This window comes from Ictalurus furcatus, chromosome 29 (assembly GCF_023375685.1).
Source record: "Ictalurus furcatus strain D&B chromosome 29, Billie_1.0, whole genome shotgun sequence".
NCBI lineage: Eukaryota > Metazoa > Chordata > Actinopteri > Siluriformes > Ictaluridae > Ictalurus > Ictalurus furcatus.
In genome coordinates, this window is record NC_071283.1 from 13,673,099 (window position 1) to 13,700,405 (window position 27,307).

Below are 27,307 nucleotides of genomic sequence, written 5' to 3' on the forward strand. Positions count from 1 at the left end.
GTGTGTGTAGTGTGTGTTGAGGATAACAGGACATGAGACCGACACAAGGGGACTTAGGGAGATGGAACGACAGGTGAGGGGAAAACTGGGACAAGAGCAAGAAGGAAGAGAAACAGAAATGGCGGACAGTAGAATAGGATCTAGAAATGTAAACAAGGGGACAAGGGAGCGACGGGACAGGGGACACTGATATGAGACGAGGATACTAGGACTTGGTCACTAGCGACACAGGAAATGGAAAAAGGAAGTGGACAGGGAATGCAATAGGACAGGGAAAATGGCTCTACGAGTGTGCAAGGAAAATGGAAAAGGACACGGGGTAGAAGGAAACAGGGGCCTAGGGACAAAACCGAAGGGCACAAGGTAAGGGGAACAAGGACAGAAAGCAGAGGAGGCACAGGAAGTACAACTTGGAGGGGACAGGAGAAGGGAATAAAGTGATGAAAGGGGTGCGAAGGGAATGGGGAACAAGTGCACCTGGAGAGAAGAAAGAGAAAAGAGACGAGATGTGGAGAAGAATGGAGTAGGGCATAGTAGACAGTTGGATAGGGCACAGGGGAAGTGGGGAATGAGGATGAGGACGAGACGGGGTGCGGCAGATTTACAGCTCTGTCACCCTCCAGAGTCCCATCAGAGGCACACTGCTAATTTAGGGGAGAAAACAATATGGAAGACTCTTGAGGCGTCTCTCTCGCTCTCTCTCTCTCACACACACACACACACACACATACACACACACACACACACATACACACACACACGGTGTGTGACAGCGACGTTTTTTATCCCTCACGCTCTTTTCTTTCCGTAATGAGGGCGCCGTTATTGCCCCAATAAATCAGCTGGATCTCTGTAATGTTTAATTCAGCGTGTGTGTTCAGCTAGCAGCAGTGCGCTCACTGTGTCTCTGTCAGACACACGCACACACACACGCGCACACACACACACACACACACACACACCCACAAGCTTCATCTTGAAGCCGCCGTCTGTAGCCTATTACTTCTAAATGACTGTAATCTGTTTGAGATCATAAATCCTCCATTAACGAAGATTTAATTAACACACAGTGGATTAGAATTAGCCTTTTATGGTTCAATCTGATAGTGTGTTGCGTACGCACTCACACACACACACACACACACACACACACACACACAATAGAATGCGTGCTTTATGGCTGTATGCTGATCGATATGGGGCTGAATGATTGATCAGCTCTTCACGACACGGCTACAGAGCGAACGGATCGATCCATCTGCATCCCTCGCTCATTTTAAGGAAGGCCATCATTCCATTAGATCAGAGCCGTGTGTGTGTGTGTGTGTGCCGACGAGCGTGTGTGTGGGTCAGGAGTGCTCACTAGAGGGAAGTAATAAAGATCGAGCAGGACAATAAGCCGCTTTATAAACGAGAATTTAAATAATGGCTGCAGGATGTATCGGCGTTTGCGGATCGATGCAGCATTAATGCACACGGCGGTCGATGGCCTGATGGATTTTATTGCGGCTTTATGGAGAATTAGCTACACACACACGCCAGCGGGTTATTTGTGTCAGTCGGCTGCAGGGGGATTTTTATACAGAGCTGCGAAACGAGCCGTGTGCCGTTAAATCCGAATAACATCATCTAATATTCATGTGGAAGCAACGTGGGGTTTTCTGCTGCGGGGTGTGAATACTTTCCCTCGGCTCTGCTTGTTTTTACGCTCAGCGCGCACACTGCAGGGAACACACAAATCCATACAGATCTACACAATACGGTATGTGGTATATAACAGTAATACATATATAACGTATAGATACAATAACGGTATACATCTAAGTGATGGTTACAGGAGCTCGGGGATGAAAGGGATGAAGGGGACTTGGGAAAGGGACAAAAGAAAGGGAAGAAAGAAGAGGGGAAAATGAAGGAAGGGAATTGAAAAGAGATAGGGAACAGGAAGTGAACAGGTGCGTCGAAGTGAAGATATAAGGGAAGAGATGAGCAGAAAAGTACTGAATGGGAACGTGGGATACAGAGAGGAAAATGGAACCTTGGGATTCCCTTAGGATAGACAAGGAGGCCGAGGGAATGGGGTGGAGCGAGGGAGTATAGATGGAGGGGTTCGGAGAGAAAGAGTGAAGAGGAACAGGAGACGGAAGCAAAGGAATTAGTGGATGAGGAGAAAGTGAGAGAAGGGGACAGAGGAAGACGGAAAGGGATAGAGAGGCAGAGGAAAGAGGGGTGGGAGGAAGTGAACAAAAAAGGAGTCTGGGGAAAGGGAGAAGGAGGAAAGAGAAACGGGACAAAATGGAAGGAATTCCGGAACAAGAGGAGAGGAACGAGGGAAAGGGAATAGAGTGGAGGGAGGAAGTAAAAATGAAGGGGTTAAGGGAAAGAAAGGAGGAGCGGGAGTGAGGAGAATGTGGGACAAGCGGGCAGGGACAAGGGGAAGGGGCAGAAGGTGGAGGGAGGAAGTAAAAACAGGAATAAGAGGAAGCGAAGACGAAAGCAAGGGAATAGTGGAGAAGTGGATAGCGAGAGGGGCACAAGGGATAAGCCGAACGTCACACGAGGGGGATGAAAATGAGAGGGGAAGGAATGATGAAGGTACATGTGGAAGGGAGAGAAAAGAAGGAACTAGGGGGAAGAGGACAGAGGAAGGAATGACAGGATAGAGGGAAAGGGGGCAAAGAACTAATACTCTAATACTCTTTAAATATTATTGTAATGCCCCTCTCTCTCTCTCTCTCTCTCTCTCTCTCTCTCTCTCTCTCTCTCTCTCTCTCTCTCAGCCGATCGGAGCCCTGAACCCAAAGAGAGCCGCTTTCTTCTCCGAACGCCATGAATCATGGGAAGACGAGCAGGTCCCCAAGTTCCACTACGGCACACACTATTCCACGGCCAGCTTCACCATGATGTGGCTGTTGAGGATCGTGAGTTTCTCACACACACACACACACACACACACACACACACACACACACACACACACTCCTGCACAACAGACTGCCCATTAAACCCATTGTTTTAGTTCTATGCTAGCATATTTGCATTTTAGCTCTAAACGGTTAAGCTGATGGCGCGCAATTAGCGCTAGAATATGTACATCATTATTACATCATCGTTCTATTCCTACTTCACATCTTACATACAGTCCTAACGCTTCAGGTCGTCCGCACGCGCTGTGACGCGCTGTGACGCGACGTGATGTGATGTGATGTGATGTTTTTTTAAACTACCGCACTCATTTTATGATTTGTACTAAGGCATATGACAGCTAATTGCTGTGTATAATTTTGTGTGTGCGCGGGTGTGTGAGTGAGTGAGTGTGTGTGTGTGTGTGTCGGATTGATTTATGCCGTGTTGAATTATAGGCCTTATCTCCATGCTAACAAATGCAGCGTGCGTTTTTCATTTCTCTCTCCACCTCCTGCACACAAAGGGACGAGACTGCAGACCTGTCTGTGTGTTTCTGTAGGATAAAATTCCACAAAGAGGAGGAAAAAGAAAAAAAAAACCCAAAACAATAAAAAAAAAAAAAACATGCAACATTTTCCCAGAGAACCCGTGCTGACCATTTAGCATTATACAACACCGAGACAGATCCGGTGTTCACACTGCGGAAAATAATCCAGATACGCCGAGTCCGTGTGATTTTGCTTCTCATCACGCGATACGATAAAACGCATTTCTAAACATTTTTACTCAAGCGTAACATCGTCGTCTTCTACTAGCGGACAGATTTCCTTCTTTCCTGACGGCTGGGACGGCAAGGAAGGCCGGGAACGTGCTGCGGGGAATGTTACGGGGCCGTTCGAAGAGCATTCGGGGAATATTAAGAGAAAGTTCTAGTAAAGTGAGGAGAACTTTACGGGGAGCGTTGGACGTATTTGGGCGATATTAAAGGAACGGGAATAGGATTGTCGGGATAGCGTTACGGGAACGATTCAAGCATCGTACGTGAGGAATATTTACTAAACGTTCGAAGAATACTCGGGGATCCTGAAAGACTTACGGGAGATGTTAAGAGCGTTAGGGATTGACGGATGTTCGGGAACGCTGTTAGCTGATCGTTTTCCGACTTTCAAGCGTTGTCTAAATATTTTTAAAAGGAGAAATATCATGGTGTCTGAGTGAGAAATGTTGTGTAACTGCATTTGAGAGCTGTTTTTTTTTGGAGTGTATCGTCTTTGTGTGTGTGAGAGAGTGTGTGTTTGAATGCGGAAGGGATTAGGGAGCAAGGGCACTAGGGAAAGGGGTTATAAAATTGAAGCTCCACCATTTAACGTGCAACAATTTTCCTTCTGAGACGTTGCATTAAGATACCGTTATTAGCTTTAGAGTGGGTATAGTATTAGTAGTGTGTGTGTGTGTGTGTGTGTGTGTGTGTGTGTGTGTGTGTGTGTGTGTAGCAGTGGGACTCTAAAGGCTGTAATTGCTATACTATGTCGTGTTCATGGTCGCCTCCTGCAGAGGCGTGACATTGATCCCTCTCATTATTATCAGGATTATACTAAAGCCTCTTCAGTGAACAGCCTCAGTGCGGCCACTATATCTCTCTCACACACACACACACACACACACACACACACTTAAACAGAGCGCGAGAGAGAGACGAAGGGTGCTAGACTCTTTTCATCAGCCTCTGTGTAATTAGGGTCGTTTATTTCCACCATTGAATTGCAGTCTAATTAAAAACTCTGGACACACGGTGTGTTAGGGTCCACACGGCTGTGTTTCATTTCTGTATAGGGGACAAATGGAAGGGGGTATGGGGATAGGGATAAAAGGAACTGGGAGAGACGAGGAGACGAGATGAGACGAGAGAGAACAGGAAGTGGATAGTGTGTTCATGATTATGTTCTAGTCCAGTGTCTAATGTCTCTGTGGTGAGTGGGAGAATATGGGATAATGCAACGGAATAAGGGAGAAAGGGATCAAAGATGGTGGATAGAGAGGGTAGGGAGTCAGAGAAGGGAACAGGAGACAGGTGAACGAGGCAGGAAGTTCGAAAGAGGATATGGGAGACAGAAAATGGATTGTAGATAGAAGACATGAGGAAGAAGAGATGAAAGGAGCAAGTGGACAGAGGATGAGAAGGCAAGAAGTGTTCTTAAAATAGATTTTGAAGTCATTTGGGACGGAACCCAGTTATGTTAATTTGAATACTGAATGTATTCACAGCCAAGGGAGTGAACCATGGGTTATGGAAAGGAATTAAACACAGCCCAGGATTTGTTCAGGTGTGTGTGTGTGTGTGTGTGTCTAAGTGTGTGTGCTCCTGTGTTTAATCTCTCCTCCATGTTCTCCCCAGGAGCCATTCACTACGTTCTTCCTCAACTTCCAAGGAGGGAAGTTTGATCATGCAGACCGAACCTTCTCCTCCATCGCCAGAGCCTGGAGGAACTGTCAGAGAGACACGTCTGACGTGAAGGTACACACACACACACTCATGAGTAATAAAAAATCCAGATGCAGTGATCTACAGCTTTACATACTAGAGGAACTTCAGTCCAGGAAATTAGTTCAGGAACTCTAACCCAGGAACTAGAGTTCAGGAACTCTCGCACAAACTTTCATTCGGGAATTTTAGGCTCGGAACCTTTCACATATAAATCACATATTATACATCTAAATGCAACTACACAGGAGATGGTTGCCAACACACACACACACACACACACACACACACACACACATCCCCACACACTGCTACTTCCTGTCAATCAGATATCGAGCTGTGTTTGGTTTTCCTCTCATGTTCCTTCAATATGGAGGCGATTACGTGATTAGACGTGAGCACGCTTCCTCTCTGTAACTGGAGCTCAGTGTGGGGCAACGAGTATGGCTTTCTGCCCTTCCATAAACACACACATCCATGCTCCATAAACACACACACACACACACACACACACACACAGCCGTCCTGCACAGGTATGCTCACAGCCAATCCATGTCACATTGCTTTGAAAGCATCAGGCTTCACTGATCAAAGCCAACAGAACTTTTCCAACCCTGACATGAACCTCGGATCGCTTCACTTTCTCCATCACGCACACACACACTGTGCATAACCATCCGGAGACCCCTATAAAACCTATAACAAGTGCCTATACCTCTTAAAGTACTCATTACGGCACGCGGACAGGACGTCAGGACGTTTGCTTGATTGCGTTCCTTGGATAGTAAAACATGTGGCTCATGTTACACACTAACAGCTGATTAAAGACAAAAACACACATTACACTCCGTCAGTGTGGATTAGTGTCACGCCATGACGGACACTCAGAAATGACAGAACTTGAGCTGAAAGGAAAACATTGAAAACCCTCCAAATTGCCTTTATTTAAGTTCTGATAATATCTTTATTTCACTTTTACAGAAGACTGATGTAATGAATCACTATTACAGTTATAATCATTACTGTGGTCACTATTACAGCTGTAATCATTACTGTGGTCACTATTACAGCTGTAATCATTACTGTAGTCACTATTACAGCTGTAATCATTACTGTGGTCACTATTACAGCTGTAATCATTACTGTAGTCACTATTACAGTTGTAATCATTACCGTGGTCACTATTACAGTTATAATCATTACCGTAGTCGCTATTACAGTTATAATCATTACTGTGGTCACTATTACAGCTGTAATCATTACTGTAGTCACTATTACAGTTATAATCATTACTGTGGTCACTATTACAGTTATAATCATTACTGTAGTCGCTATTACAGTTATAATCATTACTGTAGTCGCTATTACAGTTATAATCATTACCGTAGTCGCTATTACAGTTATAATCATTACCGTGGTCGCTATTACAGTTATAATCATTACTGTAGTCACTATTACAGTTATAATCATCACTGTAGTCACTATTACAGTTATAATCATTACCGTAGTCGCTATTACAGTTATAATCATCACTGTAGTCACTATTACAGTTATAATCATTACCGTAGTCGCTATTACAGTTATAATCATCACCGTAGTCGCTATTACAGTTATAATCATCACCGTAGTCGCTATTACAGTTATAATCATCACCGTAGTCGCTATTACAGTTATAATCATCACCGTAGTCGCTATTACAGTTATAATCATCACCGTAGTCGCTATTACAGTTATAATCATTACCGTAGTCGCTATTACAGTTATAATCATTACCGTAGTCGCTATTACAGTTATAATCATTACCGTAGTCGCTATTACAGTTATAATCATTACTGTGGTCACTATTACAGTTATAATCATTACTGTGGTCACTATTACAGTTGTAATCATCACTGTAGTCACTATTACAGTTGTAATCATCACTGTAGTCACTATTACAGTTATACATTACTGTGGTCACTATTACGGCTATAATCATTACTGTGGTCACTATTACAGTTAATCATTACTGTAATCACTATTACAGTTATAATCATTACTGTGGTCACTATTACAGTTATAATCATTACTGTGGTCACTATTACAGTTATAATCATTACTGTGGTCACTATTACAGTTGTAATCATTACTGTGGTCACTATTACAGCTGTAATCATTACTGTGGTCACTATTACAGCTGTAATCATTACTGTGGTCACTATTACAGCTGTAATCATTACTGTAGTCACTATTACAGCTGTAATCATTACTGTGGTCACTATTACAGCTGTAATCATTACTGTAGTCACTATTACAGCTGTAATCATTACTGTAGTCACTATTACAGTTGTAATCATTACTGTAGTCACTATTACAGTTATAATCATTACTGTAGTCACTATTACAGCTGTAATCATTACCTTTTGTTTTATTTTATTATTTTTCTTTAAATGGAATTTCCTCCTTTCCCTCTTTCCTTTTTTCCATGAGAACAATGAAGAGAAATCCTTTGGAGGCTAAAGTGTTTTAACAATAATGGCTTAAAAAAGTGGTCCGTCTCTAGCCAGTCCAGCTCCAGGGTAGCCTCTGACCCCTAACCTCTGCCCCGGAGCTCTAGCATTAGCATTAGCACCATAAGTTTCGCCCTTAGGGGAATTAGACTGGGCCTAAACCTGGGCCAAGGGGAACTCCTCTCCACTGACCTGCAGCGCGACAGGATTTTGCATCGCAGGCTTTCACCTCTGACCCTTTGTGCTTAGGGGCCACTGCACATAATAGGTCCTTGTAAAGCCCCCGTTCTCCACCCCGATAGTCACCCCACTGGCACGTCGCCAGCCAAACGGGATAAATTTACCGGGGGCGCCTGGTGCCATCGTAAAGCAGCGACCTTTTTGTTTTAAAGACTTTTTTTTGTCTTTAGACAGCGACCTTTCCAGGTTTTTTTTGTTTTGTTTTTTTTAAGGACTCCAGCTTTTGATGAGATGCAGCACAGAAACAAGGGGGGGGGGGGGGGGAGGAGCACTAGCTGGGTTTGCTTGTTCGTCTAATTAGCCGCTCTCACTCCTGTGAAGTGCCGAACAAGAGGTCATTCAAACAAACAAAGCTAAAACTAACAACTGGATTAGCTGCTGCTGATACACTACACTTAGTTACAGGCCTTCTTGTTTTTAAGTTCAGCTTCCTGCGCCTTGTAGAATGGTGTAAAAACAAAGGCAGCTTCATGAAAGCATTATTTTCTTAGTGCTGAAGCTGAACATCCTTATTTCTGAAGAGCCCTTCATCTCTGAGCTCTGAGTTCTCACATTTTCACATTTTAAAGGCCCTTATTTCTAAAATTATATATAGTTTGGAACTCACTATGTTGTGTAGATTTTAAAAGCTCCCATTTTCAGAAGTTCACTATTTCCATGCTTTCATGCGTTTCTAAACTCATTATTTAAAAAAAAAAAAAAAATATATATATATATATATATTCCTAAAGCTTTTTTATAGCTTCCTATACCTGAAGCTCTCTCTCTCTCTCTCTCTCTCTCTCTCTCTATATATATATATATATATATATATATATATATATATATATATATATATATATATAATTTCCCAAGTGACAAATTAAAGGAAAAAGCAACATGATTGAAGTCATAACAAAGCGTGTTAGTTAGGGTTAGGAGTCGAACGAACAGCTTCGGTGTTCCTCGTCATTGATTCCACATGTGACTGGAACTGTACTGGAGCGATGAACACTACTCCAGAAGATTGGGTGTCTAACAGCTCTCTGAGAAATGTTGTTAATGGTGTTCGGCGTTCGAATGCGAGATCTGGTGAGCTGGAAGGTCATAGCGTATGATTTACATCATTTTCATCCTCATCAAACCATTCAGTAAGTCCTCGTGTCCTGGGGATGGGGGCGGAGTCATCCTGGAAGAGGCCACGCCCATTAGAATAGAAATGTTTCATCAAAGAATAAAGGTGATCAGACAGAAGTTGTTTGTATTGGATTGTAAATGAATGAATGCCACAACAGAGCCTCCGGTTTGTCCAGTGTGTGTGTGTGTGTGTGCGCTCGTGTGTGTGTTTGTGTGTTTATGTACTCATAATGACTGTAACAGACAGCAGTGGGTCTCTTTGTGACACGTGGCAGCCTCACACATGCCAAATTTTTATGACTAATGTTCCACTTCACTGTGGCTGCAACACCCTCACACACACACACTCACACTCACACACACACACTCACTCACTCAGAGAACCATGCTGATGATTAAAAGAGGAAGCGTGTCAGAGCTGGAATATATAACACTTCTGTCTGTCTGTCTCTCTGCAGGAGCTGATCCCGGAGTTCTTCTACCTGCCAGAGATGTTCATTAACGCTAACGACTATAATCTGGGAGTGATGGATGATGGGACAGTGGTGGGTGATGTCGAGCTGCCGCCGTGGGCCAAGAGTCCGGAGGACTTTGTCCGCATCAACCGCATGGTACACACAGCCCCACTCCCCAGACACACACACACAGGATATACACATAAACATATATACATACACACTCTTGCTAATTGCATTGCGAGTTTGATGACTAGCGATTAATCACTAATTGATCACTATATCACTGTCACCGTGTCACAGGAAGTGGAATTAAAATCTCAACATCTCATTGGACAGCTGTGCTGGCCATTCAGATTCTCTGACCTCAGATCATTTTGAAATATTCATTATCATGTTGAAAGGTTGGGGATTTAATGATCAGGTCATGGTCACATTTGCCACCAACCTTTCTTCCTGTTAAGTGTGTGTGAGTATGTGTGTGTATGTGTGTGTGTGTGAGGTGACCTGTTTCACACCATCATTATAGAACTGATGTGACTGTGACTCCCTCATTAATCACCACTGCGTGGGTTTGTCTCACAGACACAGAGCCCCCAAACACACACACACACACACACTTACACACACAGGAACCCCCAACACAGCTGCTGGACACACACACGCAGAAATAGTAAAAGAACAAGGTCATTGTGCTCTAAGAGCTGTGTATGATCAATTTGGGTGTGGCAGATTGTTATGGTTTCCCAGGCAACAGGTAACGTCCAGTTACAGCAAGTGTTTATGATCAAATACCTCTTTACATCTAAACTTTCTCTTACTCTAGAGCCCCACCCACTACACTAGAGAGCCTTGTCTTACTCTAGAATCCCACCCACTAAACTAGAGAGCCTTGTCTTACTCTAGAGCCCCACCCATTACACTAGAGATCCTTGTCTTAGAGCCCCACCCACTAAACTAGAGAGCCTTGTCTTACTCTAGAGCCCCACCCATTACACTAGAGATCCTTGTCTTAGAGCCCCACCCACTACACTAGAGAGCTTTGTCTTACTCTAGAGCCCCACCCATTACACTAGAGATCCTTGTCTTAGAGCCCCACCCACTACACTAGAGAGCTTTGTCTTACTCTAGAGCCCCACCCACTAAACTAGAGATCCTTGTCAACTCTAGAACCACACCCACTACACAAGATAGCCTTGTCTTACTCTAGAACCCCACCCACTACACTAGAGATCCTTGTCTTACTCTAGAACCACACCCACTACACTAGAGATCCTTGTCTTACTCTAGAACCACACCCACTACACTAGAGAGCCTTGTCTTTCTCTAGAACCACACCCACTATCCTCCTATATTGACAGTTCTCTGGTATATAGCTTTGTTTTGCAGTTTTTCCTCCCTACCTCCACCCACAACATAAGACCCTCCCACTACTTTATTTTTCTATATAGCCCCTCCCCTTATGTGACAGCCCCACCCACACCATCTATGATTCTGTCTGTCGATCTGTTTCTGTCTCATTCTCAGAATGAAGTATATTCTGAAAGGACAGATTGTCGTGTGTATGTGTGTTTGTGTGAGTGTGCGATGATGGATAGTTGGCATTAGGTCTAGTCAGCTGTGCGGCTCTGTTACAGAGGGAGATTTGTACGGAGACACACCCGCTGTCAGGCGCACATGGCTAATGGAGCAGCAGGATGCGTACACGGTCATTTATGTCCTATAGATGATTAACAGCTAATTAAAGTGCAATCTGGACGACCATGCTAAGTGCTGCTTGTAAAATTTACTGCACTCTCCAGAAACACGACAGGAGTGTGTGTGTGCACGTGTGTTTGTCTGTGTGTGCGTGTGTGTGTGCACGTGTGTTTGTCTGTGTGTGTGTGCGTATGTGTATGTGTGTGTGTATGTGTATGTAAGCACACATTCCTCTCTCTTGTCTGGGTAACTTGGTACTTAAGTATTAGAAAGTGTGCGAATTTTAAAAGTGTGTAGTAGATTAGTGTACAAATACACACACACACAAACTGTGTGGTAGGGGATTATGGTGGATTTTAAACAGACTCCATCTAGAGACTGTTTTAAATCTGTCTGTCTGACTCTCTCTCTCTCTCTCTCTCTCTCGCTTTCTCTCTCTGTCTTTCTGTACCTTTCTCTCTCTCTGACAGTAAGAGCAGTGTGTTGATCGTGTTGATAATGACTTGTGTCTGTTTATTGTCACAGTAAAGTGTACATTCCCAGGCCTCTACGGTAACAATTTCTTTTAGGAGCACTTGGGCTCCTAATTACAAAAATTTAGGAGCACAGTCAAAAATTTTGGAGCACGGTTGAAGTTGAGGTTTTTTTTTTTTGTTGTTGTTTTTTTGAGATGGTAATGTTAATGTGCCACAATATAACACACAAGTAAGCAAGAGAAAACTTGAGCTTGTCAATTATGACAGAATTTAGGAACATAGTGTGAGCCATGACACATTAATTTACCTTCTGATAAACTAAATTTAATATTTTCAGTTCATTTTACAGACTGTATGCAAAAAACAACAACCTTTAACCTGTTCCACCTTGTAAACAAATACAGTAAACATCAATGATGTTTGTGTTTGAAGTCTGCTCCGCTTAAATATATTTAAAGCTACACTATTAGACATTTCCACTGTCATGGTTCTGGGCTGGAGTCAGTTCTCGAACCGCTCTGTGTATATTGTGTAGATATCTGAATAATCTCATATAGGATGTGATTGGGTGAGTTCATTTACCCGTCAGATGGGAAGCGCTTTAGTTTAATGGTGTTCATTAGGGATGCTCCGATCAGGATTTTTACAGCCGATACCGATCCAGATAACAATCTTTTTCTTGTTTAAACTTTAATCAGGACGTCTATCATAAACAGTTAAATGTAAGTTCTCTGCTCGTGGTCACTGTTAACCGAATTAAAATAATAGTAATGAGAAATACTGTTGCTCAATTGATAAATAAACGAGCATAAAATATTTTATTTTTTAAAAATATCTTAAACAATAAAGAGTCCTAATTAAAAGTAGACTAACACAAGCACGACCCATATTAGGAAAAAGGCTAAAAGCTTTCTAAGGAAATAGCGAACTAAGCTTAATGTCAAACTGATATTAAATGCAACCCATAGTAATTAAACGTTATTTCATTTCTCATTTTATTTATATTTTAAGAAGTTATTATAATATCTATTTTTTATATTAAATGATTTATTTATAACTAAGCACATTTTCTGTCTTTACATTTTTTTTTTTTGTTTGTTTGTTTGTTTGTTTGTTTATAAGTTTTAGATCGGTTCCCCCAATACAGTGTTGCCATGTCTGCTGATAATATTGTGTTATTTTGGGGGTTTAAAATCAGAACATGGAAACTGGAGTTGACTTTTCTGGTGATATCTGGCAACCCTGAGTTTAAATAAAGCGAATACGCTATTAGAGTTAGTGAATGGAGAGGGGCTGTGTACTGTATGTTTACAGTCTGAACAGTTGCTACTCTTAATTATGATTGATGAGGAATTATTTAATAAAGAAGTTTGAATTAAACCTACCTTTTAGCGTTAGCATTATTATTAATTTACTCCGCCCGACGCCGCTGTGTCTACACGAGCAGGTGAAAGTGCAGGTCATTTTGCGGGATCAATAAAAGGTGGCAGTTTGTGAGATCGGGAAGTTGAGAGAAGCAGATGATGTTCAGTGTTACTCGTCATCATAATGGCTTCTCTGCAGTATTTACACACTTGTTCGGTTGACCGAGGAGATGAAAAGCAGTGTGGAAGTAACTGTTGTGCGGTGTAGATGCATTTTGGACTTCCTGTAGTTTTTATTCCGATTGTATTACACAACTCTGAACAGGTCACTCGCACCGATGCAAATAAATATTTATTCACAGTCGCACAAAGTACTTTTCCATCGCAAATGCGACTGAAATGGTCACACTGTAGAGCCCTGATTCCTGTCCGTTTGAGTATCTGTCCGTGTGTGTGTGTGTGTGTCCACGTCTGCCTGTTTTTATGGGAAATCCTTTGTGTGTAGTTCAAAAAAATGCAATTACAAATGTTTTAGAGACCTTAGTGTGAAGGTTTTAACCCTCCTATTACATATATGGGTCAAGTTGACCAATTTCCTCATTTGAGATGCCTGAAATCCTGGTTAATCTCTCTTTTTCTTTTTGAAATTCTTTGACTTTTCCTCATTTAGGGTCATGAACTTATATGCAAATATTTCTTCTTAATAAAAGTTTACTGTTTTAAGCTGTTCTTTGCTGCTGTTTTGTGTATATTTAAACTGTGGAAGTCATTTTGACAGATAACATGGAGATTGTAAGATAACTACTCCTCCATGTTGAAGCTGTAGAATCTGCGGTATGAAGAGTCTAGTATCCATGGAAACCAAGAAGATTCTATACGTGTCACAGTAGTTTAGAATTCAGGTGGCAAACATAAGCTGCACAAGTCTGGCTGTGCACATGCGTGTAAAGTGCGATTTAGAGTTACAGACATTTTATTAATTTTTTTCTGTCTACCACTATTTTGTGTACAGCGCTTTGAGAAGCTGCTTTTAAAGGTAATTTATAAAAGAAAGTTTCTTCTTCTTCTTGTTATTATTATTTGAACTTAGCAGCTTAGTGTTTAACAGTTTAGAGCTTTTAGACAAGGCTGATACAGCTACTTAGTTTATTTTACATTTTATCTGACTAATTAAATACAAATACAGCTAATTCTTTGCAAGGGTGCGTTTCCAGTTTTCTACAATGGAAAGGAAGGTTGCAAAGCCAAGCTTCATCCTCCCGGCACAAACAGAGAACACAGGTCATGGAGTATCCTCTAGGAGTTTCACAGAAACACTCAAGAGCATGGAACACAGTGAGAGAGCACCCAAGACAGCCAGAGTGTCTGAATACTATAAGTTTAAAAAAGATCAGGAGGAGCTTCGCAGGACTCTTGTCACCATGTTTATGGAGGAGGAATCAGATACAGGTGAAAGCTTACAAGTTCCATCTGGCTCTCTAACGGAGAAAAGTATGTTGAAATATTATAATTACATTAGATACGGGATTGACACGCATAACGTGCCCCCTATGGAAGATTCCTGGCTAGAGAGTATTTTGAGCCGGGTGCCAAGTCACTTGAAAACGTTAACAAGCTGTGTTGAGGTTCTTTCAGATGAAATAAGAGCGGATTGTTTGCAGAGTGTTAAGAAAGCTATAGTGGATTTTGCTTTGTGTGGCTCGAGAGAGGACGAAGAACAGAAGGTGGACAGTCTTCCGCCTCACAGAGAAGAGATGGCTCTTTTGCCAAAGCCTTGGAAAGCATCCTTCCATCAAGCACAAAATAGGATGAGCCAGCATCTCCACGCCTTCAACCCCACCATGCTGTCTGTGCTGAACCTGTGGCATGTGTCCTTCAAGAATTTACGTCTTCTCGATGTGACAGAGTTCCACAACAGAGAGGAAGCTATAGATATCTTCAACTTTTACCGGATTGCCAGCCAACACATTAAAAGTGCTGAAGACGTCCTGCTGAAGAAGTGGTTTCCTGATGTGCAGCAAATCTACTGCCAGGGAATCAAGCACAACTTGGTCCCCAAAAATAACAATCTACCACAGCTTCAGTCCTTCTTCAACTGTGTGGCTGCCCTAATGTCCTCTCAGCTCCAGAGTCTGGCCCTGGAATCTATTTATGACTACACACGCCTGATAGCTCAGGTCCAACCTTCAGTAAGAGCGTATGAGCATCCGGGCTTTGCTCTGTGGTTGATCCTGAGGCAGAACAAGATCACATTTGATCCAGATTTCAAGGAAATTGAGGCCATTTTGCTGAATGTCTATGATGAAATGTTGAAATGCGTCAGCTTGGTGCCTCGAGTCGAGACAAAGCTGTACTCAGAATGGCCAGGCACTAAGGATGCCAGAAACCTGAAACCCATCATCTTGCCTGAGATCCTAAAAGCACAAAAGTATGAAATTCTGCAGGTGATGCATGAAGACATGCGTGGACCAACTGAGCACGTACGCCTCTATGACAAATTTGCACCTCTGATATCGGAACAGGCCGAGCAGGATATAGAGCAGTTCCTGGTGGAGCAGCACTCCTTCCAGGAGATTATGATGGAGGCGACACGCTACCAGCAGATGGCTGATGAACTCCAGCATGACTTCTACGAGGTGGTGCGACTCGGTATGTTCGAAGTGCACTGCGATACGCTTATCCATACACTAGTGTATCGTGCGGAGGGAATCAGGGACAAACTGGTCACACGTCTGCGGAAGGACCACCAGAACTTCAATGAAAAATTATGTGATGAATATGAAAAGATTGAAAAAAAAGCCCTCAGCACTCCTTCAAACACACAAGAGCTCTTTGCTCTTAAGGCCTACATAAAGAAGGTTGACGCTGAAGAGATGCCGAAACTGGAGCTCCAGCTCAGCGAATCCATGAATCGTGTCTACTGCTTGGCCGAATATGAGTTTTCTTCAACGGACATAAGCCTGAACAAGAAGCCCTTCCAGTGGCATTTGTGCATGCCTTCCATCTTTGACAAGCACCGAGAGACTGCTAAGGAGAAGACTGTACAATTCCAGGATTTCCTTAAGTTGCGTTGCGAGAGGCTCGTGAAAGATCTGGAAGGATACGAAAATCAAGTGGAGGAGTTTACCGCTTTTGGGGACCTATCTAAACTCAGCATGTATCTGAAAAAGGCTCAGGCACTCAATTCCAAGCTGGAGGATGCCATGGAGAAAATCGAGGGCTTCAACTCAGAGGAAGAAATGTTTGGATGGCCCATCTCCCAGTACCCTTCATGCAAGAAAGTCCACGACCAGCTGCTCCCATACCTTCACCTGTACCAGACCGCTACCAATTTTCAGGCCGAGCACCAGCAGTGGCGTAATGGCCACCTCACATCAGTCAACCCAGAGAAGGTGGAGGGTGACGTCAGCAATTACTGGCGCTCACTCTACAAACTTGAAAAAGGTTTCCAGGACTCACCCAAGGCTCTTCACATCGCCACCCAAGTCAAGGCTGAGGTGGAGAACTTTAAGCAGTATATTCCCTTAGTGCAGGTGCTGTGTAATCCAGGCTTGCGAGACCGCCATTGGGAGGCCATGTCAGCCGTAGTGGGTTTCTCCCTGAAGCCTTCAGAAAACGAGGCCTGCATTTCCCACTTCATTCATCTGCAGCTCGAGACTCACTTGCCCAACTTCGAGAGCATCAGCGAGGCAGCCAGCAAAGAGTATTCAATGGAGAAGGCCATGGAGCGCATGGTAGGTGAATGGGCAGATATGACGTTCAACCTGCGGCCCTACCGTGAAACCGGCACATCCATTCTGTCATCATTAGACGAAATCCAGATGCTACTGGATGATCATATAGTCAAAACGCAGACGATGCGTGGCTCGCCCTTCATTAAACCCTTGGAAGCTGAGATACGAGACTGGGAGGGCAAGCTGCTGCTGCTGCAGGAGATTTTAGACGAGTGGATGACGGTGCAATCCACATGGCTCTACCTGGAGCCCATTTTCAGTTCTCCAGACATCATGGGCCAGATGCCAGAGGAGGGACGTTGCTTCACCACTGTGGATAAAACCTTGAGGGACATCATTAAGCAAGTCAGCTTGGACAAGCGCGTCCTGGCTGTGGTGACCATTGATAACATCTTGGAGGAGTTTAAGAAAAGCAACGAGTTCCTGGAGCTCATCTTGAAAGGCTTGAACATGTACCTAGAAAAAAAGAGACTCTTCTTCCCTCGCTTCTTCTTTCTGTCCAACGACGAGCTACTGGAGATTCTCTCCGAGACCAAGGACCCAACCAGAGTGCAGCCGCATCTGAAGAAGTGCTTCGAGGGCATCGCCAATGTTGTGTTCAGTGATGTTCTGGATATCACACACATGAAGAGCAGTGAGGGTGAAATGGTGGAGCTGCTGGACATCATCTCTACTTCTAAAGCCCGCGGCCAGGTCGAGAAATGGCTCCTCGAGCTGGAGAGTGACATGCTCACGTCCCTACACAAGGTGATAGAAGAGGCTATCAAGGCGTACCCGGAAGACCTGCGGATCAACTGGGTACGAGCCTGGCCAGGTCAGGCAGTACTGTGTGTGTCTCAGGTGTACTGGACTAAACACATCCACGAAGCCATCGCAACGGGACCACAGGCTCTGGAAGCTTATTTGCATCAGAATAACGCACAGATCGAGGATATAGTGGCGTTGGTGCGTGGGAAACTGTCCAAACAGAACCGAGTGTCTCTGGAAGCGCTGGTGGTATTGGACGTGCACGCTCGCGACGTGTTGGCCTCGCTTGTGCGCAAGGGTGTGGATGATGAGAACAACTTCGAGTGGCTCAGCCAGCTTCGTTATTACTGGATTGAGAACCAGCTTCAGACCAAAATGATTAATGCGGGACTGGCTTATGGCTACGAGTACCTGGGTAACACGCCACGTCTGGTTATCACCCCTCTCACCGATCGCTGCTACAGAACCCTTTTTGGAGCCCTGCACTTGCACTTAGGAGGCGCTCCTGAAGGCCCAGCAGGTACAGGGAAGACCGAGACGACTAAGGATCTGGCCAAAGCTGTGGCTAAGCAGTGTGTTGTCTTCAACTGCTCTGATGGCCTTGATTACATTGCCCTGGGAAAGTTCTTTAAGGGCTTGCTATCCTGTGGCGCATGGGCATGCTTTGACGAGTTCAATCGCATTGACCTGGAGGTGCTGTCCGTGGTGGCGCAACAAATTCTCACTATTCAGAGAGGGATCGCAGATCATGCCGAGATGCTGATGTTTGAGGGTACGGAGTTAAGGCTCAACCCGTCTTGTGCCGTCTTCATCACTATGAACCCGGGATACGCTGGCCGCTCCGAACTGCCTGATAACCTGAAGGCACTGTTCCGCACCGTGGCCATGATGGTTCCTGATTACGCCCTGATCGCCGAGATCGTGCTCTACTCTTGTGGTTTTGTAAGAGCTCGTCCTCTCTCCGTGAAGATCGTGGCCACGTATCGCCTCTGCTCCGAGCAGCTGTCCTCTCAGAGCCACTATGATTACGGTATGAGGGCCGTCAAATCCGTCCTGACCGCCGCTGGAAACTTAAAACTGAAGTTCCCTGAGGAGAACGAGGACATTCTTCTGCTGAGGTCCATCATCGACGTTAACCTTCCCAAATTTTTGGCCCATGACCTGCCACTCTTTGAGGGAATCACTTCAGATCTTTTTCCTGGTGTAAAACTACCAAAACCAGACTATACCGTCCTGCTGGAGGCGATTAAAGAGAACAGTGAGAAGATGAACCTGCAGGTGACCGATTTCTTTGCAGAGAAGATCCTGCAGATTTACGAGATGATGCTCGTGCGTCACGGCTTCATGCTGGTGGGAGAGCCTTTCGGTGGGAAGACGAGCGCCTATCGAGTCCTCGCCGCTGCCTTGAACGATGTCTGTGAGAAGCACCTGATGGATGAGAACAGGGTTCAGATCACTGTTATTAACCCCAAGTCTATCACCATGGGTCAGCTGTATGGTCAGTTCGACCCTGTCTCTCATGAGTGGACAGACGGCATACTTGCTGTGAGCTACAAAGTCTTTGCCACCTCTCAGACGCCAGACAGGAAGTGGCTGATCTTTGATGGTCCTGTGGATGCAGTGTGGATCGAGAACATGAACACAGTGCTTGATGACAATAAGAAACTGTGCCTGATGAGCGGTGAGATCATCCAAATGTCTCCTCAAATGAGTCTCATCTTTGAACCCATGGACCTGGAGGTGGCTTCACCTGCCACGGTTTCTCGTTGTGGTATGATCTACATGGAGCCCCATATGCTGGGCTGGAGGCCGCTAATGATCTCCTGGCTCAACACCTTGCCGTCCGCACTGATCTCCGTGCACAAAGACCTCATCACCGGCCTCTTCGACCGCATGCTGCCCGCCTGCCTGCAGCTCATCCGCAAAGGGACCAAGGAGTTGTCTCCGACATCAGACACCAACTTGGTGCGCTCCCTGATGAACCTGATGGATTGCACGTTGGACGAGTTTAGAGACGAGGGCCAGATGAAGGTCATGAGCGAGAGAGACATGTGCTCCTGGCTTGAGGGTATTTTTGTGTTCTCTCTGGTGTGGTCAGTGGGTGCCAGCTGTACAGAGCCTGGGAGAGTGAAGTTTGATGGTCTGGTGAGGGAGCTGCTAACAGGTGCTCTGACTGAGAAGACGCGGGCAAGACATGGCATCCTGGAACAAATAGAGGCACCGAGCAAGCAGCTCACAGTGCCCTTACCTGCCGAAGGCACTCTCTATGAGTACCGCTTCATCAAAGAGGGTCCAGGCAAATGGGAGCCGTGGGCCATGGAGCTGAGGCTGGCGCCACCGATCCCCAAAGACGTGCAGTTCAACGAGATCATCGTGCCCACGGAAGATACAGTGCGCTACACGGCTCTGATGGAGCTGCTCATCACGCACCAGAAGCCCACCGTCTTTGTGGGGCCCACAGGAACCGGCAAGAGCGTGTACATCCTAGACTTTCTTCTGAAGCGGCTCGACAAGGACACGTACAGTCCTGTGCTAATCAACTTTTCAGCCCAAACCACAGCTGCTCAGACTCAGGACATCATCATGTCCAAGCTGGACAAGAGACGCAAAGGAGTGTTTGGCCCCCTTCTGGGAAAGAAGATGGTGTTGTTCGTGGATGATGTGAATATGCCCGCGAGAGAGACGTACGGTGCTCAGCCTCCCGTGGAGCTTCTGCGCCAGTGGCTGGATCATTGGAACTGGTACGACATGAAGGACTGCTCCATGATCAACCTGGTGGACATCCAGCTGATGTGCGCCATGGGGCCTCCCGGTGGTGGGAGAAACCCAGTGACACCTCGTTACCTTCGTCATTTTAACACCGTAACTATAAATGAGTTTGATGAGAAGACCATGCATACCATTTTCTCCAGAATCCTGAACTGGCACTTGACTACAAGACATCCCTTTCCTCCAGCATTTGCCAGCCTCACCTCTCAGATAGTGGGTGCCACCCTGGCGGTGTATCAGGAGGCCACTAAGAACTTGCTGCCTACCCCAGCCAAGTCTCATTATCTTTTCAACCTGCGGGATTTCTCTCGTGTCATCCAAGGCATTTGCTTATCTTGCCCACAGACTGCAGAGGACCCCAAAGCTATTAAACGCTTGTGGGTGCATGAGGTGCAGAGAGTTTATTACGACCGCTTGGTTGACCCATCAGACCGCACCTGGATGGTGGACTTCTTGCGGGAGGTCTGCAAGTCCCACCTAAAGGAAGACTTCCATCAGCTCTTCAAGCACCTGGACATTGACTCTGACGGATGCGTAACTGAAGATGACTTGCGCAGCCTCATGTTCTGTGATTTCCATGACCCCAAGGGCGAAGACCGCAACTACCGTGAAGTTGGTGACCTTGATCAGCTACGCCCAGTGGTGGAGGCCCACCTAGAGGAGTATAACAACATCAGCAAGGCAACCATGAACCTTGTGCTCTTCCGATTCGCCATTGAACATGTCTGCAGGATCTCTCGTATCCTAAAACAGCCGAGGGGTCATGCTCTTCTGGTCGGCGTTGGAGGGAGCGGTCGGCAGTCCCTGACTCGCCTGGCTGCTCACATGGCTGAAGCCGAGCTCTTCCAGGTGGAGATCTCCAGGAGTTATGGGATGACAGAATGGCGTGATGACCTAAAACGCATTATGCGCAAATCAACATCGGGTGATACCCATGGTGTCTTCCTCTTCACTGACACTCAGATAAAGATGGAGTCATTCCTCGAGGACGTTAGCAATTTGCTCAACACAGGTGAAGTTCCTAATCTCTTTGCCGTGGATGAGAAGCAGGAGATCTGCGAACGAATGCGGGTCCTGGACCGACAGCGGGCGCGGGAGAAGCAGACAGACGGAAGTCCACTGGCACTGTTCAACATGTTTGTAGAGCGCTGTCGCAGTCAGCTGCACGTGGTGCTGGCCATGAGTCCGATAGGTGACGCCTTCCGAGGCCGTCTGCGACGTTTCCCTGCGCTCATCAACTGTTGCACCATAGACTGGTTCCAGAGCTGGCCTGATGATGCTCTACAGGCTGTGGCATCTCGGTTCCTGGAGGACATCGAGATGACGGATGACGTTCGCGCGGGCTGCATAGACATGTGCCAGAGCTTCCACACTTCCATCATCAATCTCTCGGGACGCTTTCTGGCTGAACTGCAGCGTCACAACTACGTCACCCCGACCTCCTACCTGGAGCTCATCTCAACCTTCAAAGTCCTGCTGGAGTGCAAAAGAGCTGAGGTGATGAAGCAAAAACGACGCTATGAGGTTGGTCTGGAGAAAGTGGACTCTGCTGCCGCTCAAGTGGCCACCATGCAAGTGGAGCTGGAGGCACTTCAGCCTGCGCTCCGGTTGGCTAGTAAAGAGGTAGAGAAGATGATGGTGGTGATTGAGCACGAGTCTGCGGAGGTGGCAGAGACAGAAAAGGTAGTTTGCATGGATGAGGCAGTCGCAAATGAACAGGCCATGGCTGCCAAGGCCATCAAAGACGAGTGTGACGCCGACTTGGGTGTTGCTATGCCCATCCTGAAGTCAGCTATGGCCGCACTGAATACACTTACTCAGCAGGACATTACAGTGGTGAAGTCAATGAAGAGCCCTCCAGCTGGAGTCAAACTTGTGATGGAGGCCATTTGTATCCTAAAAGGCATAAAACCTGACCGCGTCACTGACCCTTCCGACCCACGCAAAAAGATTGAGGACTTCTGGGGCCCAGCCAAGAAGCTTCTGGGTGACATGAAGTTCCTGCAGAGTCTGCATGAGTACAAAAAAGACGACATTCCACCTGCTTACATGACCATCATCCGCAACAAATACATCACCAACCCAGAGTTTGACCCCGCGAAGATCCGGACGGCCTCCACCGCAGCCGAAGGTCTCTGCAAGTGGGTCTGTGCTATGGACTCTTACGACAGTGTCGCGAAAGTTGTGGCCCCTAAGAAAGAGAAGTTGGCTCAAGCAGAGGCTGAGCTGAAGGTAGCCACGGAGAGTCTTCAAAAGAAGCAGGCAGCTCTAAAGGAGGTCCAGGACAAATTGGCCCAACTTCAGCAGAATCTGGAGGCCAGCAAGAATGAGAAAGATGACAAGGAAAAGCAGGTGGAGCTGTGCAGTAAGAAGCTGGAGAGAGCAGAAAAGCTGATCGGTGGTTTGGGAGGGGAGAGGACGCGTTGGAGTGAGTCGGCATTGAGCCTGGGAGAATTGTACACCAATCTAACCGGAGATGTTCTCATCTCGGCTGCTATAGTAGCCTACCTGGGGGCTTTCACATCTAGTTATAGGCATTGTGCTACGGAAGAATGGATCGAGCAGTGTAAGGCCAGAGCGATCCCTTGCTCTAAGAACGTGTCTCTGATGCGCTCTCTGGGAGAGCAGGTGAAAATCAGAAGCTGGATCATTGCTGGCCTTCCATCAGATAGTTTCTCCATTAACAACGGAATCATCATTTCGAACACAAGGCGATGGCCTCTGATGATCGACCCGCAGGGCCAAGCAAACAAGTGGGTAAAGAATATGGAGAAGGCCAACAGCCTGCACGTGATCAAGCTGAGCGACAGCAACTTTGTTAGAACGCTGGAGAACTGCATTCAGTTCGGCACGCCAGTGCTGCTGGAAAATGTGGGCGAGGAGCTGGACCCCATTTTGGAGCCTCTGCTGTTGAAGCAGACGTTTAAGCAGGGTGGGAGTGTGTGTATCCGCCTGGGAGACTCCACCATAGAGTACTCACCGGACTTCCGCTTCTACATCACCACCAAGCTACGAAACCCACACTATCTGCCAGAGACTTCAGTCAAGGTAACGCTTCTGAACTTCATGATCACGCCTGAGGGGATGCAAGACCAGCTGCTTGGCATAGTGGTGGCTAGAGAGAGGCCAGACCTAGAAAAGGAGAAACAGGCGCTCATCTTGCAGGGAGCGGAAAATAAGAGACAGCTTCAGGAGCTCGAAGACAAGATGCTGGAAGTACTCTCGGCATCTGAAGGGAACATCCTGGAGGATGAGACAGCTGTCCAGATTATCTCCTCCTCCAAACTGCTGGCCAATGAAATCTCGGAGAAGCAGGCTGTGGCCGAGGTGACTGAGAGAAAGATTGATGAAACACGTATGGGATACACACCCATCGCAGTCCACTCTGCAATCTTGTTCTTCTCCATCGCTGACCTGGCCAACATTGAACCCATGTACCAGTACTCACTAGGCTGGTTCATCAATCTCTTTATCTCATCCATCGACAACTCGGACAAGAGCGAGGTTCTGGATCAGAGATTGCAGATCCTAAGAGACCATTTCACATACTCGCTGTATGTCAACGTTTGCCGATCACTCTTCGAGAAGGACAAGCTGCTCTTCTCCTTCTGCCTCAATGTCAACCTGCTTAAACACGAAAGTCTTATTGATGAGAACGAGTGGCGCTTTCTGCTGACGGGTGGCGTGGGTCTGGATAACCCTCACTCCAAACCTTACACGTGGCTGCCCCAGAAATCCTGGGATGAGATCTGCCGCCTGGACGAGCTGGAGTGCTTCAAGGGCCTGCGTGTGGACCTGGAAAGAGACGGCTGGAAAGAAGTTTACGACAGCAAGGATCCTCATCACGCAACTTTTCCTGGAGAGTGGCAGGAGAAACTGAGACAGTTTCAGAGAATGTTGGTCATACGCTGCCTGAGACCAGACAAGATCATTCCTATGGTGCAGGAGTTTGTGTCAAACAGCCTGGGACCGCAGTTTATCGAGGTGCCACCCTTTAACCTGGGGAACGCTTTTGGAGACAGCCACTGCTGCGCTCCCCTCATCTTCATCCTCTCACCAGGCTCTGACCCCATGGCAGCTCTGCTGAAATTTGGAGATGAACGGGGCTTCACAGGGAACAAGCTGTCCTCTCTGTCACTGGGCCAAGGCCAGGGTCCCATTGCCATGAATATGATTGAGGGGGGAGTGAAAGAAGGCACCTGGGTGGTGCTGCAAAACTGCCACCTGGCCACATCCTGGATGGCCACGCTGGAACGGGTCTGCGAGGAGCTCAACCCAGACACCACTCATCCAGACTTCCGTCTGTGGCTAACCAGTTACCCCTCGCCTAACTTCCCCGTGGCCGTCCTTCAGAATGGTGTCAAGATGACCAACGAGGCCCCTAAGGGGTTACGTTCTAACATCATCGGCTCTCTTTATATGGACCCCATCTCCGATCCGGCGTTCTTCGACGGCAGCTCAAAGCCGGTGGTGTTCAAGAAACTTCTTTATGGCCTGTGTTTCTTTCATGCTCTTACCCAAGAGCGAAAGAAGTTCGGGCCCCTGGGCTGGAACATCCCCTACGAGTTCAACGAAACGGACTTGCGTATCTCTGTCCAACAGCTGCATATGTTCCTGGACCAGTATGAAGAAGTGCCGTTCGACGCACTGCGCTACATGACAGGAGAGTGCAACTATGGAGGACGTGTTACGGATGACTGGGACCGGCGGACACTCCGCACCATCCTCTCCATCTTCTACACCAGTAAGATCGTCGAAGACCCAGAGTACAAGTTTGATCCAAGCGGGATTTACTACTCACCGCCTGAAGGGGATCGTAATAGCTACATAGAGTACACCAAATCACTCCCACTGTACCCGTCCCCAGAAATCTTCGGCATGAACGCCAACGCTGACATCACCAAGGACCAGGCGGAGACGCAGCTCCTGTTTGACAGCATCCTGCTCACTCAGTCTCGCGTCACAGGCGGCGATGCTAAATCCTCTGACGACATGGTGTACGAGGTGGCGGCGGACATTTTGAGCAAACTGCCACAAGACTTTGACATCGAGGAAGCCATGCGCAGGTTCCCCACCAGTTACAATCAGAGCATGAACACGGTCCTGGTGCAGGAGATGGTCCGCTTCAACAAGCTGCTCCAGACCATCCGTGACTCATGTGTCAACGTCCAAAAGGCCATCAAGGGTCTGGTGGTGATGTCGGCCGAGTTAGAAGAAGTAGTGACGAGCATTCTGAAGGGCCGTATTGCAGGAATGTGGATGAAAAAATCGTACCCGAGCCTCAAACCTCTCGGCGCCTATGTCAACGACTTCCTGGAGAGGCTCAGATTCTTACAGGACTGGTATGATAACGGCATGCCGGCCGTGTTCTGGATGTCAGGCTTCTTCTTCACGCAGGCTTTCTTGACCGGTGCACAGCAGAACTATGCTCGCAAACACACCATCCCCATCGACCTGCTCATCTTCGACTTTCAAGTCATGGACGAAATGGAGTACACACAGCCTCCAGAGGATGGCGTCTACATCCGTGGTTTGTTCCTGGAAGGGGCGCGCTGGGACAGAAAAAAGAAGCTGCTGGCAGAGTCGTACCCCAAGGTCCTCTACGACACCATGCCAGTGATTTGGCTCATTCCCATTAAGAAGCAGGACATCCCCAAGCGCCTGTGCTACATTTCACCCGTGTATAAGACGAGTGAGAGACGGGGGACGCTGTCCACCACGGGCCACTCCACCAACTACGTCATGGCCATGAGCCTCAACACAGACGTGCAGCCTGAGCACTGGATTCGTCGCGGTGTTGCTTTGCTCTGCCAGTTGAACTAATTAAGCAGCAATTCCTGAAATTGCCATATTTAGGCCTCACATTTACATTGTTCAAGTTTCTATTGTTCACATGTATATTGTTCACATTTATATTCTCAATCTTTATATTGTTCTCATTTTTTTTTAAAGAAAGAAGTGTAGTTGAGCAATTCCATGCAAATGTCAACCTTACCTTTAAAAAGTTAAGTTCTTTATATTGTCCTCATTCTCACTGTCTTTAATTGTAATGAATCAATCCATAGAAATTTTAATCCTTATGTTCCGTTTGGGGTTTATATAACCCTAGACCCTCTTCAAAAAGTCAAAAATCATATGCATCGTTATTTTTTTAATCCTGATATTTCATGAATTTTCCTAATTACTTAAGATCTTTTCAGAAATATGTCTTTTCCTTAATGATAATGTTTCTGATTTCTGCTATGACATGACTACACGTGATGTTCGGGGTCACATTGAACCCAGTAATAAATGTCGCTCTCTCATTTTGCTATGTTCCCATGGAGGGGGGAAGGGTGCGTCTGCGAGAATATGTTGTATACACCTGTAAATCTCCGGGAAAACTGTCTCTGCGATGTCTGGCATAGGCCACACTCACTCACTCACTCACTCACTCACTCACTCACTCTCTCTTTCTCTCTTTCACTCACACATACACACATATACATGCTCTCTCTCTCTCTACCTTTCACACACTCTTACTCTCTCTTTCTCTATCATACACACACACAAAATTACATTTTACAATGTTTCCATAGACAGGGGCATAGGGGTGGAGTTTACATTTGACTGTCCTGTTGCCCAGACGATGTGCATATACTGTAAATTTGCACATAGTTAGTTTGCATGGTTTTAAAATAAATAAATAAATAAATAAAAGCATTTTTGGATTTACTTAATTTTTCTTTTAAAACAAAATCTGAATAAAAAGATATCTGACTAAGTAATGTTACTATCCTCGGCAAAAAAAAAAAGAGAGAAAGAAACGTCCTCTCACATTCAACTGCTTT

The 27,307-nt window shown here is 46.1% G+C and overlaps 2 protein-coding genes across 6 annotated transcripts in view; both read left to right on the top strand.

Annotated features, from left to right (window-relative positions):
- The window catches only part of lrba (LPS responsive beige-like anchor protein), a 221,912-nt gene that overhangs the window by 163,760 nt on the left and 30,845 nt on the right, over positions 1–27,307 (top strand). For all 5 annotated transcript variants that reach the window (XM_053619041.1, XM_053619044.1, XM_053619042.1 and 2 more), the window contains 3 exons: positions 2,781–2,921; positions 5,303–5,422; positions 9,693–9,845. In XM_053619041.1, coding sequence (XP_053475016.1) covers positions 2,781–2,921; positions 5,303–5,422; positions 9,693–9,845 — 414 coding nt within the window. The remainder of the gene's footprint in view (positions 1–2,780; positions 2,922–5,302; positions 5,423–9,692; positions 9,846–27,307) is intronic.
- LOC128604164 (dynein axonemal heavy chain 7-like) lies at positions 11,140–26,787 on the top strand. Its single transcript, XM_053619040.1, has 2 exons — positions 11,140–14,263; positions 14,429–26,787. The coding sequence occupies exon 2, from the start codon at positions 14,451–14,453 to the stop codon at positions 26,298–26,300; it is 11,850 nt and encodes a 3,949-aa protein (XP_053475015.1). The 5' UTR covers positions 11,140–14,263; positions 14,429–14,450; the 3' UTR covers positions 26,301–26,787.